The 16,998-nt window shown below is 42.1% G+C and overlaps 1 protein-coding gene and 1 non-coding gene across 3 annotated transcripts; both read left to right on the top strand.

The window, feature by feature from the left end:
• Positions 1–1,080: 1,080 nt before the first annotated feature.
• Positions 1,081–13,461, top strand: copz2 (COPI coat complex subunit zeta 2). 2 transcript variants are annotated; one of them, XM_069674612.1, is made up of 10 exons: positions 1,081–1,205; positions 5,605–5,673; positions 6,523–6,607; positions 7,201–7,292; positions 7,420–7,475; positions 9,219–9,296; positions 9,571–9,622; positions 10,960–10,998; positions 11,508–11,540; positions 12,497–13,461. In XM_069674612.1, exons 1-10 carry the CDS (start codon positions 1,188–1,190, stop codon positions 12,542–12,544), a joined length of 570 nt encoding a protein of 189 aa, XP_069530713.1. In that variant the 5' UTR covers positions 1,081–1,187; the 3' UTR covers positions 12,545–13,461. The 2 variants fall into 2 exon arrangements, with proteins under 2 accessions (XP_069530713.1, XP_069530714.1); XM_069674613.1 differs by lacking the exon at positions 11,508–11,540 and having other exon boundaries at positions 1,082–1,205.
• A 1,136-nt stretch (positions 13,462–14,597) lies between these two features.
• Positions 14,598–14,670, top strand: trnak-cuu (transfer RNA lysine (anticodon CUU)). Its single transcript has one exon. It is a non-coding gene; the product is annotated as a tRNA-Lys (tRNA).
• Positions 14,671–16,998: the final 2,328 nt, after the last annotated feature.

Here is a 16,998-nt window from a genome sequence, read left to right as displayed (position 1 = left end):
CATTCTCAGTGACAGTGCAGCAGCTGTGAAGTAAAGCTCAGATATTTGAGTTCAAATGTTGGAGGGAAGTAAATAAAAACTCAAGTAAAGAAGAGGAGTCTGAAAAGGTAAGAACACTAATAAAGTATTTGTACTTAGTTACATCTGCAGACTGAGTCTCATCATCACTCAGCATGTGAAGACTTTGAGCAGGTTTACTTGGAGTCGTTTAAAACCTGTTCCTCGCCCAACCAGCTGTGAGAGAAGACAAAACATGCTGTTAATAACTTTGTGTTTTCAGAATGAGTCATTTGCACAATTAAGAGGAATATTCATGTGACCAACAGATGCTACATGACGACCTCTTCATGACAAACCTGAACCCTGCTCACAGTCCAGGCTGATCTTTATTCTTCACACTGACAAGTGACCAGACCGAAGTCGGTCTCTGAGCAGCCTGACTCTGGCTCTCTAATAATCTAATAATATCTACTTTTATTGTGGAAACAGCTCTTTTATTTTCTCAAACAGTTGGTCAGTGAAGTTTATCTGACGTTCACCAGGAGGAAATTCAATGAGCACTACTTTCAGAGGCGGATTAATACATGCTCGTGAGCTTCTGCAGCAGGTGTGTGTTGGATTAATTGAATAATAAACTATAAATCTGTCAGCTCAATGATTTTTTTAATGTGTATTTAATAACAAACGTCTAATAATTTAAGTTTATTATACAAGTTATTCCTCAAAGGTATGACTGTGTCTAATGAGTCTTTCTCAGACTTAATATCTTACATGAGTGACTCAGAGTTTAAATAATGACTGAATATCTCAAAATATTGATTTTATATCTTAAAATAAATCGATAATAATCCAGTCACTATTTTAGAGTCATGGTTTTCAGGTACTTTGTCTTTATTTTGATCAAGTTTGTCCTTATAAACACCAACAGGACACTTTTCCAACACATTGGCGGAAACGGGCTTCCGTACCACAGAGCCTCTTGAGGAGCACAAAGACTCTTATTGTGAAGGAGTGTCGGGAGCGCGCTCTGCTGTCGGCTCTGTGGTTCTATCCGGTTGAATGCTGCGGGAGCGGGAGCGCGCCCGGGCGGCTCCGTAAAGGGGAAAAAAAAAGCGAAGCAGAGCTTTCGGTGTGACAGCTCAGAGCTGTCCACGTCAACACACCGAGAGGCGAGCACGGCGGCGGCGATGGACTCCACGTCTCTGGTGAGCCTGTCCGCCGGTCCACCGGGCCGGGAACCGACATTTGGACACCTGTGGGGTTGTGTGCGCGGCAGTTTATGTTGTGTTTGTGTTCTGTTTAATGAGCATGCGGGACATTTGTTGCATTACGGCAGTTTCGGTGGAGAGGAGGGGGGAGGAGGGGTGAGGAGGAGGAGGGGGGCTTGGCTGCAGATTGTTCATTTATCAGAAACAGGTTTTATTTATTCTGGATGTTAAAATGGGATCCGTCATGTTGTGTGTCTGTGCACGCGCAGGCCCGATCTGAGCGCAGTGTTTTCATGCAGTTTTTCCTTCCACGCGTGTATAAATAGTACAGATCGGCTGTGCTGGCCGCGCTGCGACAACTTATCAGGGTGTTAAGTTAACTCCATTACAACAGACCGACTGAGCCGCAGCTGTTATCCACTTATCCTCTGTGAGTCTGCGAGCGCAACAGGACAGGAGCGGAGCGGCCAGAGCTCCTGCGGGATCACCTGTAGAGACTCGATCCAGTGTGTGTGTGTGTGTGTGTGTGTGTGTGTGTGTGTGTGTTTGTGTGCGTGTGTGTGTGTGTTTATATGACACATCAGGAGAAGAAGTGTGTGCGTGTGTGTGTGCAGTCAGATCAGCTCTCTGTGTGTTTAAATGTCTGCTTGTGTTGAGCATATGTGCACAGATCGTTGACGTGTAGAGCGGAGTAGGTGCCACGTCCACCGTTCTCTCTCTCTCTCTCTCTCTCTCTCTCTCTCTCTCTCTCTCTCTCCCTCTCTCTCTCTCTCTCTCTCCTCGCGCACCATTTATTCAGCCTCTCCCTCACTCCCTCACTCTCTAATCTCTGTCTCCTCTCGCTCTGCCTCCATGTCTCTGTTTGTTAAAATGTCTCTGTGGCAGTTCATCTGATCAAGTGAAGAAGTTAAAGTTAGTTAAAGGGGAATTCCACTGTTTTAAACCTGGGCCCTCTATTTACATATTTTAGGCTCTAAATGAGTCAAAGTTTTGGAATTGTTCAGATGCTTGTTTCGGGCTCAGCAGTGAAACAGGCTGTGATGTAAATCTTTGGGGCCATTGCACCTGATCAAAGTGCGTCCACTAAAAGTTCTTGTTGTTTCCACTGACAGGCTCAGATTGTTCTTCTAAGTGTGTGACAACATGACAGAAAGGATCCCTACAGAGATAGACCTTTTTGTTACAGAGGAAGATGATTGTTTTAACCACACACAGACGTTACATCGCTCTCTGCACACACACCAGACTCCATTCAGAAAAACAGCCATTTTACTCCACAGAACACAGGAGCATGTGCTCTACTGATGCCTTGATTGGTTAGTGTGTTCATGTTATAATGTGTTGCTCAAATAGTGTGTAATATCCAAAGGATTCCCGTTAAAACACCAAAGTCAATAAATGGCACAAGCAGCTATCTGGTCGAGGCAGCAGCAGAGCAGCAACTCCTGTGATCTGTGACGTAAAATGGCTGATTTTGTCAATGGAGTCTGGTGTGTTTGAAGAGAGCTCCAGAACAGGTGAGAAGAGGACCCAGGTTTAAAGTTCCTCAGTTGTCAGTGTGTTGCTCTTCTTTTGGGTTTGTCTTCGTTGTTCTGCGCTCGTGTTTTTGTCTTGTTTGGACACATTAATGAAAGATTTATATATTTTTTGTGTAACTTCATTAATGGATTTAAAACGTGTTCCATCCCCGCTCTTTGAAAACATCACGCTTCGTCTTCTTTTGAACATGTTTATCTTTCTCAGATTCTCTCTCTTTATTCTCTCTCCCTTCTTTACTCGTCTCTCTCTCTTCCCCTCACACCTCTCCTTCCTCCCTGTGTCGGCCTCTCTGTGCAGGTGTTATTAACATCAGCTCCATGATAGTTTCCATCACTTAAGAATATTTACAAGTAGAGAGACTCCAGAGATTAAAAAAGATATATATTAAGACTGTGTTCAGACTGTAGGGCTCAAAAACACTGAATCCTACATTTCCCATGATGCAACACATTGCCATCTTTTATTTTGACTCCATCAGTTATGTAGGTTTTATTGTTTACATTTCTAAAGTGTTAGTGGTGATGAGGAGCTGCATTGATCAGACGAGTTATCCATTGGTGGATCAATAGAAAAATATTCATCAAATGTTTTAAAACTGATCAAACTTTACGGCCTCTCAAATTTCCTGCTGTTCTCCTTTTCATCATAAAACTGAACAACAAAGACGACATTTAAAGACATCAACTCGGATATCTTACAGACCATATTTAATCAGTTAATCTGGAGATAAATCAATCTATTTATTAGTTACACCCTGTTAGGAAGAAAAAGGCGAGTAACCGAGAGAGCTATGAGAGTGATGTCATTTCTACATCATGCTACATATTTATGGGATAAACAGCTAAAAAGCGTGACATGCTCCTTTAATAGATTCTTTTTCCTGTTTTGCTTTTACTTCTTGTTGCATCAAAGCTTCTGTCAAATTAGACTTTAAAGCGACGGCAGAGCTCAGTGACTTTATAAATATCTGCTTCTGTTCAGCGAAGCAAACGGAGGCGACGATGTCCGTCTGAAAGTCCTTTTACATCCTGTCATTTGTTTTTATGGAGCTCAGAAACAGTCGGAGCTTCGTCCGTGATTCTTTAGCTAAAGGCCGACACGTCCTGAAAGTGTAAAACATCTAAAGTCATTTAAATTTGTAGTTTAAAGATCTGCCAAGTCCAAACTGCAGGACGCTTTGATGTCGTTTTACTGAGACATTTCTACAGACGTCTAAATTAGTCGTCTGGTTCTGTCTGAATCTTTGACCTCCTTTAAACACAGAGCAGAGAAGATCTTTCTTTAGGACGTTAAGCTTTCTCTTTTTACCTTTACAACACGCAGCTACACCTCTCAAGCTGCTGATCTCAGGTGAGTTCATCACCAGCGTCCCTCGCTCCCTGAGGACATGACCGGACCAGCAGGCGGTGGCACCAGCTGTTCGCAGGGTCAGATGTAGTCCAGTTATCTTGTTCAGTAAGAGAGGATCTAAGTGTCAGCATGTTTCAACAATAAAGAATTCTCTCAGACATTTTTAGTTTGAAAGATGTAGACGTTCGAAAAACATTGGATATGTAAGTCAGCACATCTGACCTGACTGTTGATGATGTGTTTAATGATGTGAGATATGACAGGTGACAGGCCTCTCTCTTAGAGTAGAACCTTATATGTTAACTACGCTAACCGTCAGCGTTTCTTACCGAAATGCTTCGTTTGAGTCCTGACAAACTTGTGAAGGTCATTTCTTACTTTAAAAACATTCATAAGCAAGTTTTTAATATCAAAATGTACCTTTACCTCGGTGCTTGCTAGCTTGCAGTCTTCTTCTATGCTGCGTTTGCTCCCTGCGCTCACCGACTGTGGACCTGAAGAGTAGCCTGAAACAAGAGGCAGGAATCAGCACTACAATGAGAGGATGCTCACGTCCTAAATGTGTGTCCTTGTGTGTTTTCACGACAGCAAACAGAACGAGAAACATCGAACCGTAGCGCCGCTCTGATCGCCAACAGATCAAAGATGTCTGCATGCAGAAGTTCCACAGCTGTTTCAGGCGACTGCAGCACGAGTTTGAGACGTGATGTTGTCGACCTACGCTGCTCGAGTTTCACAGTCAACTTTTAGATATACCCTAACCCAGGATGGGAATGCATGAGCATGTTTCAGGCCTGTACTTCCCCGAGTTGCCAGACTCATTGTTTTATGATGCGTGTGAGTTAACTGACGACCGCTTGCAGGAGCTCCACAGCCGCCCACAAAAGTGTTTGTGTTCTCCCATAATTACTGTTTCAGATGAAGGCATGCAAGTTCCACAGGCACCATTCACACATGCACGATTTCCAGACCCGCCGTTCCAGGCAGACGTTTTTACAAGTACGCATGCCGGAGTTTCCAAACTTTGCGAGCGCCAGGACCCACGAATAGACGAACGCACGCACTCTTTGCACGGCAATCAGTCGAGATGTAGGCGTTCAGTTCCCTCGTTGTTAGTAAGCTAACATCAGCTAGCTACCTTCAATAAACCATGTCAGCCGTTCGTTTCTAACGCCCTGAGAACCGGCGATACGATCCAGATCCACCTCCCTCTTCATCACCGTCTTCTCTGGATCTCGGACGGTGGATGTTGTGAGTTCCTGGTCTAAGTTCTGTGATACACTCTGACTGTGAATCTATGCTAGTCAGTGCATAACAGAACTTTGTCCCGGGTCTGAAGCTCTTCACAGAGACGGATAGATGTTGTGCGTGTGTGTGTGGATGATAAAGGTTGATCAAAGCGTCTGTCCAGGTGTGGGAGGAATAGCTGTGTCAGTATGAAGGACACCTCTGAGGTGACTCAGAAGAGCTCAAATATTAAAGATGTCCTCTCTCTCTGTTGTTGCAGGAACCGTCACTCTACACAGTGAAAGCTGTTTTTATCCTCGACAATGACGGCAACAGACTTCTGTCGAAGGTAAGCTCCGAGCAGCACACCTGTGGGTTTACCTGTTTGTTTGTCGTCCTGAGCCTCATTATAAAACACACATTAACAGCGTTATTTCTGACAACATGCTGACATGCTTTTTTGCTGAGAAGTAGAAGAATAAAGCAGCTACACCAGGCAGCTAGCTTAGCTTAGCTTAGCTTAGCACAAAGGCTGGAAACAGGGAAAAACAGCAAGCTTGGCTAAATGTTTCCTCACAATAAAAGCCGCTCTGTTCTTTGATCGATTCAGTTCACATGACGCAGCAGCAATAAGACACGCTTGGTTACTATTAGCAGTTAGCTTAAATTGACGGCCTGGAAAAGGCTAAAAATGGCTGCAACAGAACCAGCAATTTATCAACGTTTAAATTCTACAAATCCTCTTCCTGTTCAAAATCTAGTTCCTACATTACCCACAATCCAACACAAGTAATGAGGGTGTGGTCTGAGATTTCGGTGTTGTGCTAGTAGCAGCACATTGTTTGAAAAGTCCAGTTTAAATGGACCCAGAATAAAAACATAGCTCGAGCGTGCAGCCTTCGTCTTTCACATCATTCAGCTGTACATTCGCTGGTGATGTCATTTTGTTGTGGAGTTTATAACATGGTGACAAAGTGTGCGACGCAGGGTGGAAAAGAGTTTGAACTGATCTAAAAACATAGAACACAGCTGCCTGCAGAGATGTAACAGGACCTTGTTCATGTATTTATCCACACTTCCTCTCAGTACCGTCCTCTCACGTGTTCATAGCTTCGTATGGACCTAAACGTGAAACCCTGACAGCTGCAGCGCTCGAGCCAGCGTTCATTCACTGTCATCGTGTGTGTTTGTGTTTCAGTACTACGACCGAGAGCTTTACCCCTCCATGAAGGAGCAGAAGAACTTTGAGAGGAACGTTTTCAACAAGACGCACAAAGCAGACAGTGAGTTCCTCTCTCTGTGTCTAACTTTACTTTACTTTTTCAAGGTTTAACGTCTCAACAAACTAACTGTTGTCTAACTGAACCTCGGGAGGCTCGAACGTCCCTTCACCTAAAACAAAGGATGATGTTTCGTGCAACTAAAGTGACGTTTATTCTGTTCAGAGGAACACGGAGGAAACTCTGCTGCTCTTTGTTCTGCAGAATAAGTTTAATGTTCAGGGAGTTTCTCACAGCTGACACCTGAGTCTCTGCCCCCGGCCTCCTTATCACTCCTCCTTTTGTTCCAAACTCCTCCTTCATTCCTCCTTTTCTCCTCTTCTTTCTTCTCTTGTCTCTCCCCTGTCATGCTATATCCCCTCTCCTTCCCTCCCTCCTCATCCTCCCTTTGTCCTGCTCTCCCTCTTCTGTTTTTCTCACCCTCCCTTTATAACGGTCTCCTCTCTGTCATATTGCTCCCCTTGTTTGTCCCTTCTCATGTGCCTTACTCTGTCTCAAATCTCTTTGGACTTCTGTCTTGATAAGTCAAATAAAAGAGGTATAACTGTCCTCCTTTAATCCCTGACCCCATCCATCTCTCCCTCCCTCTTCTGCAGATGAGATAGCGTTCCTGGAGGGGATGACGATCGTGTATAAGAGCAGTATCGATCTCTTCTTCTACGTGGTGGGAAGTGCTCAGGAGAACGAGGTGACGTGGATTCAGTTTTAATAGATAATAATAAAATGTAAATGATTTGAGGCACCTTCTCACGTCCCAGAGGAGGGTCGTACGTTCGGCTCTTTACCTTAAAGTTATCTTGTTTTACTCTCTCCAGCTGATGCTGATGTCCGTCCTGAACTGCATGTTCGAGTCGCTCAGTCAGATCCTCAGGTACGTCCTCTCAACCAGCCTCATAGCAGCCTAAAGAGTTTCTTTAGGGACATATGAATCAATACGTTTATATGTTATTGATTTTTTGCATCTAAATAATGAATAAAAAATCAATCTTGCGCTCCAGTGACTCAAATGATGAGTCTTCTCCTGCATGTAGCGTTAGCATCATCTGTGCTAACCCTCCCTCCTGCAGATAATGAGTCACTGTGATGAATTTGATGTGAAATTAAAGCCGAGTGTTTATTTTTACCTGAAAGAAAATCAGGATTTAATTTAAGAAGAACATGTGACAGATGGAGCAGCTGGATGACGACACAGACCTCGTTTTAATTTAACATTTTACAAGATTATGTTGCTTCTGTCTTTGAGTGTTTCTGTGTGTGTGTGTGTGTGCGTGTGTGTGTGCGTGTGTGTCTGTGTGTCTCACTGTTGACTGGAACACTATCAGCCAGACAGAGGCTGATGCGGTTGCTATGGGAACAGATGCAGTAGTAATGCAGGGCGTGAGAGACGGAGACTCTGGGAGATTATTGTACAGTGTGAAAGATTATCGGCTGTTTGAAGTTTCACGCTGAAAAATATGTAAATGTGCAGATTTCAGTTTAACACGAGTGAAGCCGTCGAGCCGCTCCTCACTTCTTTCAAACATGGACAGGAAGTGATCCTCATGCAGGCCTGTTCATGTGTTTGACAGAGGAGATGCTGAGAAACAGCCGGTACGTCGCTCTCTTCAAAGCCACCAGACTCCATTAGCAAAAACAGTCATTTTAAGTTAAAGAACACGAGGAGTTTCTGGTGTCCGGCCGCCTCGATCAGTGAGTTTGTTTGTGTTGTTGGTTGACTTTGGTGTTTATGACTTTGTCGGATGCAAGAAAGGATTAGTGTAACACACAGGATGACAAACAAACCCACAAATCGTGGCAGCTGTAGACCAGAAACTTCTGTGTTCTGTGAGGTAAAACTGCAGTTTTTTCAATGGAGTCTGGTGGCTTTGAAAAGAGCAGTGAAACAGCTGTCTCTGGTTTTAAAAACTTCCTCATTAACAAAAAGGTCCGTCTCTGGCAAACCACAATGTACTTAGATCTGGACATTTGCCCTGGAAGATTAGAAGATTGATACCACGCTCACGTCTTTGCATTAAGTATAGGAGCCGATTAGCCTAGCTTAGCATAAAGGCTAGAAGCAGGGGTTTGTCCACATTAAAAGATATACCTGCCAGCAACTGACGATTTCACATTTAAAAAGTTGTATCTCTCTTTTCTTCTGTGCAGAATAAAATGTAAAACAGACCTCTAACGTTCGTCAGAAAACACAGTAAATAATCATTAGAGGAAGCCTGTTAGTCTGGATGTCAGTTGGCTAATCTGAGTCTGAATATGATGTAATGAGAGGCAGAGAGGCTTCAAACAGAGCTTCACCAGCCCCCCGAGAAACCACACATTTCATATTTAAAGATACAGACTGATTATTTTTGAGCTTCAGGTGTGTTGGTGTATGTTTTGAACTTTGGACACCGCTGGGCTAGCTTTTTTCCTGCTTAAGAGTTTTTATGCTAAGCTAAGCTAACTGTCTCCTAGCTCCAGCATCAATCATGTCTTCTAAAGACATAACATAATGTCGAACTGTTCCTTTAAGTAACTTCAAAGCCATGTCAGATTGTGAGAAATGAATGAATGTAAATGATATTGAAGGGGATGGTGAGTATTATGGGCTGGACGTGATTGTTGTGTCTCTCTGCAGGAAAAACGTGGAGCGGAGGTGTTTACTGGACAACATGGACGGAGTGTTCCTGGTGGTGGATGAAATCATTGATGGAGGGTGAGAGAGAGACACACTTCAGCAATCCTTCTTTAAGTTTAGTGTTCATAAAGGTGGCGTACACAGGAACCATCTGCTCAGAACTAAAGCTGGTTTTTATACGTCTGCATGAACATGAACACACAGAGGCAGGTCTGCGTCGGGCGATCATGTGACGTATGCGTAACGTGTTTTCATGCGTGTTGATTTCTTTAACTTAGATATTTACACTGTTAAGGGAGAACCTTTCAGCGCTGAGATTCTCCTCACCTTGGCTGCTTTATTCTGTTGTCAGGGTGATTCTGGAGAGCGACCCCCAGCAGGTCCTACAGAAGGTCAACTACAGGGTAAGATAACTGTCACTCAATCCCAACTACCAATCACATCAATTCATTATTGATCTGACTTGTTGTAAAGTAGAGCAGCTGTTTGGCCTCGTACAGCTTCCTCTGCTTCATCTCTCCTCTTACCTGCTTAACCTTTCCTTGTCTCCTTGTCTCCTTCTGTCCTCTGATCGGTGTCAGCTTATGTCAGAGCCAGCCTATGGCTTCGTCCTGTTTGATTACATCACCGGTAACCTAGAGGGACAAACAGACAAGAGCCAGCTGCTGTAGACAGACAGACAGGGTGAGAGAGAGAGACAGGGAGGTGGAGAGAGAGGTGAGATGAGATGAAGGAGGGATGAGTGAGGTAAATGCATGGTGAGAGAGCGTGCTGACTAACAGAGAGGTTTGAAGAACAGAGCTCTTTGTTTATGTTTTAAAACTTTGGCCAGCTGGTGGCGCTAGAGGAAAAGTCAGGGATCACCACAGTCATTGGATCTGTCCTCGGGGAACCACGACTCCAATCAAATACTGGTCCAGGTGTTTTAATTTGGGCCAAAGTGTCTGTGATGGACACGTCAGACCCACGCCACCAGCACGGCTACACACTCTAACGTGGGTTTTGACTGGCTGAGCTGTTAACCAATCATAGACTGTATAGAGGATGTGGACTCAACCAGAGTGATGTCATTTGTTGTTCGGCATTTTTGCAGCTGCCATCTTGTTTTTTGGAGCCAAAAGGGACCATCACTGGACAAGAGACTAAAACGCTAAGATAACAGCTAATGCTAGCGCTAGTTTGGTTAGCAGAGTGCTCCTGTAATTAGCTGTGATTTTAATTATATGCAACAAACGGTCTTTAAACGCAATTTTCAGCTGATTCAGAATTTCTTTTTGTACACCTGACGGCTGAACAACTTTTCAGGTTGTTGTGGTAGCAACCTGTCAATCACAGGTAGCCCCGCCCTAACCCCTCCCCTCTTCCTGGTCTGTGTGACTCTCAATGGGAGCATCAGTGACTAAATGAACATCATGCTGTGTTGAAGAAGAAACTAGAGACTGAGACCATAAACTCATTAGGAACATGTTTACTGAGGGAATACATCAGGAGAGGAGGAGGAGCATGTTCTCATAGACTTCTATAGGATCGGACTTCTTTTACGCCCCCTGCTGGACAATAGAAAATCCACACCTTCTGTACAGTCTATGTAACTAACACGCTTCGAGTGTCACTGACCTGCCGTGTGTCGTGGTTTTCACACAGTTCTTGACGTTTGCTTTGCTCTCAGTTTGTTTCGAGTGTTTTGCATCACTTTTGCATTTTTTACCTGCAAACACGATGATGTCACTTTGTTTTCCAGGCGGATGATAACCCATTATCTGAACAAAGCGTGGCCCAGGTAACACACACACACACACACACACACACACGCACACACACACACACACGACACTGCATGTTTACCTCATTTCTATTCTGTTATTAACATAAATCTTTAGCTGCTTCCCTGTGACACACTTAGCTTCTAGAACAACAGCTCAACTCCCTCATGCTGATCGACTTCATGCTGAAACAATGACTGTTAGCAGTCTGACATCTGTCTGCTAACTCACCAGGCTGCATGCTAGCAGCTAGCTTGGCTTCTTGTGCAGAGCTCCGGACAGCTCTAACAGGCTCTTCAGTGAATGAATGGATTGATGGATGAATAACAGGATAGTTGGATTAACACTAGAGAGCAGTGTGGCTCTAAAGAAAGAACAGATGTGGAAGTGTCTCTGATCACATCTGTTTAACCATCCAGCTTTTCCTTCATCGACTGTTCCTCTGATTTACCTGCTGAACTGGTGCGTCGTGTCTCTGTGTCTCTGTGCTCTAAGCTTCTCTCTCTCTGTTGCTTTAACCCGACAGCACATAACAGAGAAACTGGCTCTGACCACTAACGTAAGTCTCTACTAACCACACCGCAGCACGACAGCGTACTCTGCATGAACACACACTGTGATCACCTTAGAAACATGTCTGACAACATGACAGCCGGGTGCTCTGATGACAGGAGTGAAGTCCTGTTTGTTTTAGTGAATAAAAACAGCAATAATTTACTATTAAACACACCAGGCCTGGAGAGGTCAAGTGCAGCTTACACAGTAAATATCACTAAATAAGACTGCTTTTCCCAGGGTTCCACAGTAAAGTGAATGTTAACTGAGCTCCATGCGCCCCCTGCTGTTCAAATGAGGAACAACAATCTCACTGAAATGAAGTTCTGACTGAGGTGGAAATATTTAGGACGACAAAAACAGCTGTTTGTGGTCTAATTAAAACATTTCACTCTTTAACAAGGACACTCAGATGTTAAGATGAAAGTGTAAAAGATAAGAGTCTCTCTCTTCATCTTCATATTTGTTTAAGAGGTGTAAAATATAGTTGCTTTGAGGGTAAAGGTGTCATTTAAATGATCATTATACATTAAATTATATTTTCTATCAGTTTTAATAAAGTCTTATGAAACCGGAAGCTACTACAGATAAAAGGAAAAAAAGTAGTAAAGTAGAATAATTACATTTGGAGGTATTTAATATTATTAGCAGATAAATATGGCCGACCCGTTCCTGTCCCAACAGAACAGTGGTGGCGTACGACATGTGCTCAGTCTGACCTCTAGTGGGTGAACAGTGGTACTGCAACTAGTTCCTGACTCCTGAATTACTGCGCTTACTTTACACATTTAGTGTCATCATAAAAATGTTTGTCACTGAAAAAATGAACAACTAAACAAACATGAACTTCAGTATTAAATTGCAATAAAAAGATAATGTGTTATAAGTGTTATAATAGTGTAAGTCTGTGGACGTTCACTAAGCAACACTGACGGGTTTTTCTTTCTGAATGTCGTCCAGGTTCTGCAGTCGGCCAAGGAGCAGATCAAATGGTCCATCCTGAAATGAGTCGGACCAGAAGAGTTTTTAATCCCAAACATATTTTTTATAATAACAGACTAAAGGGAAAGGCATCACAATCCGCTCTATAAAGCATTTAACCAGCCAGTAATTGGAGTTAGTTTGCGTGTGATGGCATTTTGTGATTCTGTGTTTGACGTGTAATTAATTTATTTAGTTTGAGCGTGATGTTACTCATGTAGAAAAGTGATTTAAGGCCACATGTAAGGAAAAGTTCCAGCTGTGCTTCTGTGCAGGTCTGATTAGCAATGAATGAGCTGTTACTTTTATTTTGGCAGGGCAGGATCTTCCCCTCTCATTTACTGAAAACAGAATGTAAGGTTTAATAGGTTTTATTTGTTGTTGTTTTGTATATTAATGATGTAAAACTACACTGTTTTATACATGGAGAATTTACCCCCCTAAAATGTTAGATATATTTCTGATTATAAGTGTGTCATGCTATCTTTAATTATCTGTGTAATTAGGATACTTTATACTTCATTATCTAAATTAATCCAAGGAAAATCAATAAATAAACAATACTGCAGAAAATATCTGCAAATTCAAGATAAGAAAATAGTTTTATGATTGGCAGTGGTGTTAAATTAACACATTCTGCACGTGCTCCTTAAACATCATAAAAGTGTAATAAAAGTCTGTAACAAACTAATTTGTAGGAGTTTAATTGTTGCTAAACTTTATTTTTGTTGGTGGAATTCTCTCATGAAGGAAAATCTGCACACTTAATTAATATTAATAAAAGGAACTCAAAGAATATAAAAAACAGCTCATGAGTTATAAAGAATATTTTTTTTGCTATTTTCTAAGAGTTCAAAATGTTAATAGACACTAAATATTTTCTTAGGTAAAGAATAAAAAAAGGCCAAAGACAAACTAATTATATTGTTTACATTTGAATGTTTTTCAAACTGACATTTTTTGTGTCTTTTATTTGTGAAACTGATAATAAATCTGTTTATTTATCCCGGACTCAGAGTGTGTTTTTATCCTGAATACATCCCTCATTATTCTTTTTCATACATGAACTTTATGCTCCTAGATACTTTTAAATCACATAAAGCTTCTAAAAAAACAAGAAAATAAAATATTATTAGGATCAATATTAAAATAAGTTCAGAAATATTTAAATAAACATTCAAAACATTTAAAGTATAATCTATTTGCCCTCTGAGCGTCTCTCATCCAATCAGGATTCAAATCCACGACCCTCATGAATATTAATGAGCAGAATAAAGACACCTCAGGGCCGTGGGTGTGTTCTGCGATGTTATTGGTGGAAACCCGGTGACGTCATGTGACCCCCTCAGCCAATGGTTCGTTCTGGTTCTATTCCCGTGTAATGTGATTGGTTGTCTGTCTCATCCTCCAACAAGTCATCCAGAAACACAAGAAATCTGATTAAGAATTAAGATTATTTAAAACTGAATCATTAATTTATTTGATATTTATCATTTATTTATTATGTTATTATTGTTACTACGAATATATGAATTATTTGTACTATTAAGAAGAAATGTAGACCTATATTATTTAGTTTCTTCATTAAAAATCATCAAATATTAGAAGTACAGTCCGAAACATTTTTTCTGTAAAACGAGTTAAATTTTTCTGACTTATTTTGTGTTACAATTTGATTTTCCGGTGGTTTAATTAAAAAACAGTCATATTTTTTGTTCATGAGCTAAATAAGTAATGACTCAACAGGTCAGTCCGTTTATTTTGCAGCTGTGAACTATTGTGGACATATTGTACGAAATGTATGAATCATTAATGAGCTGTGCAGATCTTTTTCTAACATGTTTCTAAATCTTTGTGTTTTATGTGTCAGACAGTTTGTGTGATTCTCTGAAATGAAAGACAGTTAAAAAGAAAAGAGTTAGTTTAAAGAAAAAGAAGAAATATCTCCTCTAACGCGACGTGGATCATTTCCTGTACTCGTAAATCTAGTTCTTCTCTTTCATTATAACTCGGTTCGGCCCGGTAGATAACAGACCACAGCGTCCCTACAGGAAGGTGATATTAGTGCAGGCATTACACCGCCCGGCTAGCTCAGTCGGTAGAGCATGAGACTCTTAATCTCAGGGTCGTGGGTTCGAGCCCCACGTTGGGCGCACAACCTATTTTGATTTACCCAACATTTAAACGCAGAAAACAGTTGCACAGTTGCTTAGTGAATATTAAATTTAGTTTGAACCAAGTGTCAATTTACCAAAGATCATCCTGAATTTGGTAACAGATAATTTATCAATGTTTTATAATTATTCAGCTTTTATTAAAACACTAGAAAAATACAAAGGGAAGGAACTTATACAACTTCTGTAATGTACAGTAAGTCTGTCCTAAATGAGAGTCTACTGCTGTTGGATTGGGAGGACACAATGTGATTTCAGTTTTTCCTCGGTGGTGTATATTCAGCGTCTGTGCTGAGAGAGCTCTTCACCTCACGCTGAAGCAGGATGAGTCAGACAGGTGAGACGACTCTCTCCATCCAGCTGACTGATCCTGCCTTAGAGTGACATCAGTATTATCCCCCCTCATCACCATACAGACACACAGACAGATGGAAATATGTTGAGGCTTAGAGAAATTAAAGCTATGAATGTAAGATATTTATATTTGTCACAATTTAATACAAGAATGTATTTCTCCATACCTTTAATTATACAGATAGCTACATGGATATGATTTCTGCAGAGGGAAGATGTAATGTCGCCCTCTGGTGGCCAAAAGCTGTCATGGCAGCTAAACAGAAACCTGAGAGCAGAAAACAGCCGAGCAGACGCTCCTGTTCACACAAACTTCTTCTTCAAACTTTGTCCACAGGTGTGCCTGACTGAAAGTTGTGTGTGTAACAAACGGCTTCTAATAAATATTCAGATACTTCAACCTGGCAATCATTTAAAATATCTCCAAACTCACAGCAGCTCATCTTCAGGCACAGTTTTCAGAAACTGAGCGAAGTATCTGTAAATACACCTGTTATTAAAAAAAAGGACGTATTCACATTTCATCCTCATGTGAGCAGAGAATGACAGAAAGAGCGTCTCAGGTGGTTATTTATGGATCAATCTTTATAAACAATAACAACACACAGCCACCTCCGACTTTCCACTGTCTCTGGTTGTCGCTCGACATGATCATAATACGAAGCTTGTGTCAAAGGACATAAGGGAGCACACCTGGGTGATATGCTGCGTTTTAGGGACTCTTGGCCAAACAGCGCCCCAGTAAAAGTTCAAAAAACACAACAGAGAAGAAACACACATGTAGAAGACTAAATCCAGCTCAGAAAGGAGGACTAAAGAGGAGTTTATAACAAGACTACAGATGATTGAGATGTTGAGTCTAAGGACTGACACAGTTCAAACCCTCAGAATGAGGTGGCCCTCTGGTGGAGTGTTGCTGGAACTGCAGGTTTTGAGTTTCCCCTCGTTTTTACACAAATATCTGAACCGTCTCCTCCTCACAGTTTCAGAACAGACTCGTCACTTTAGCTTTAATGCATTAGAGGAGAATTACTGATGATGGTTATTTAGCATCCTTGCACGCTGCCTTCCCAGCATCAGGACTGATTCCAACCTAAACGTATGAGACAGAGGGACACGTCTTACTGTGAGGATGCTTCACAGCCCGGACGCTGCAGGACACTACTGACAGCAGTTCACACTCTTTACTTGAGTAGAGTGTGTGAACTTTTTCCTCCTCTTCTTGTGTTTTCTTTGGACCGCGTTGCAGCCAGAGCCGAGGTGGAAACAGAGTCCTGCAAAAAAAACAACAGAGAAATGGAAAATATTATCTCACTGAGAAAAAGGGAGGACATTGGAGGACGGACGTGTGTAATGATTGGCTGTGGACTCGGTGCTGACTCAGCAGAAACATCTCAACATCATCATCATCTGTCAGATGGTCTGGTTTCCATCAGAGCAGGTTTATGTTATAGCAGAGAGGAAACCCAGGTTTAAAATGACTCATCATTTTGTGCCAGACATCACCTGTCAATCAAACATCATGGGCGGGACTTACACATCACCTTACGTCTAACAGGTGACAGAACGCTCCTTCTGTCTGTGCCTGTATCACTGCCTGTCTGGTTTATATAAAGCACAGCAGAGCTAACACTCACACCATTGGCTGGGGAGGATTAACATGCAGCGTCTGATTGGCCAGGGCGGTGACAGTGACTGATGGCACGGCTGATGATTGGGTAATTAAGCTGGGATGTCACTGGACGTGGGAGGGGCGGGAGGATGGGAGAGAGAGGAAGAGAGAGAGAAGAAAGAGGGCGGGGTTATAATGGTAAAGAGACAAAGCAACTACATGGGAGAAACAGAAAGAGAGAGAGAGAGAGAGAGAGCGTGTGTGTGTGTGTGTGTGTGTGTGTGTGAGGCGTTCATTATGTCCCTGCAGTATAAACACAGCGGTCGAGTTTCAGCTCTGCT

This window comes from Semicossyphus pulcher, unplaced genomic scaffold (assembly GCF_022749685.1).
Source record: "Semicossyphus pulcher isolate SPU_LCO1_2020_fin unplaced genomic scaffold, fSemPul1.0.p SCAF_23, whole genome shotgun sequence".
Lineage (NCBI taxonomy): Eukaryota > Metazoa > Chordata > Actinopteri > Labriformes > Labridae > Semicossyphus > Semicossyphus pulcher.
Note: the sequence above shows the minus strand (reverse complement) of the source record. Positions and strands in the feature narration are given on the sequence as shown.

What these genes read in the sequence shown, in the direction of transcription:
- copz2 (XM_069674612.1), top strand. An exon ending in GATGAAATCATTGATGGAGG is followed by an intron (nt 9,297 to 9,570) that starts GTGAGAGAGAGA and finishes TTCTGTTGTCAG; the next exon opens with GGTGATTCTGGAGAGCGACC. An exon ending in CTGAACAAAGCGTGGCCCAG is followed by an intron (nt 10,999 to 11,507) that starts GTAACACACACA and finishes TTAACCCGACAG; the next exon opens with CACATAACAGAGAAACTGGC.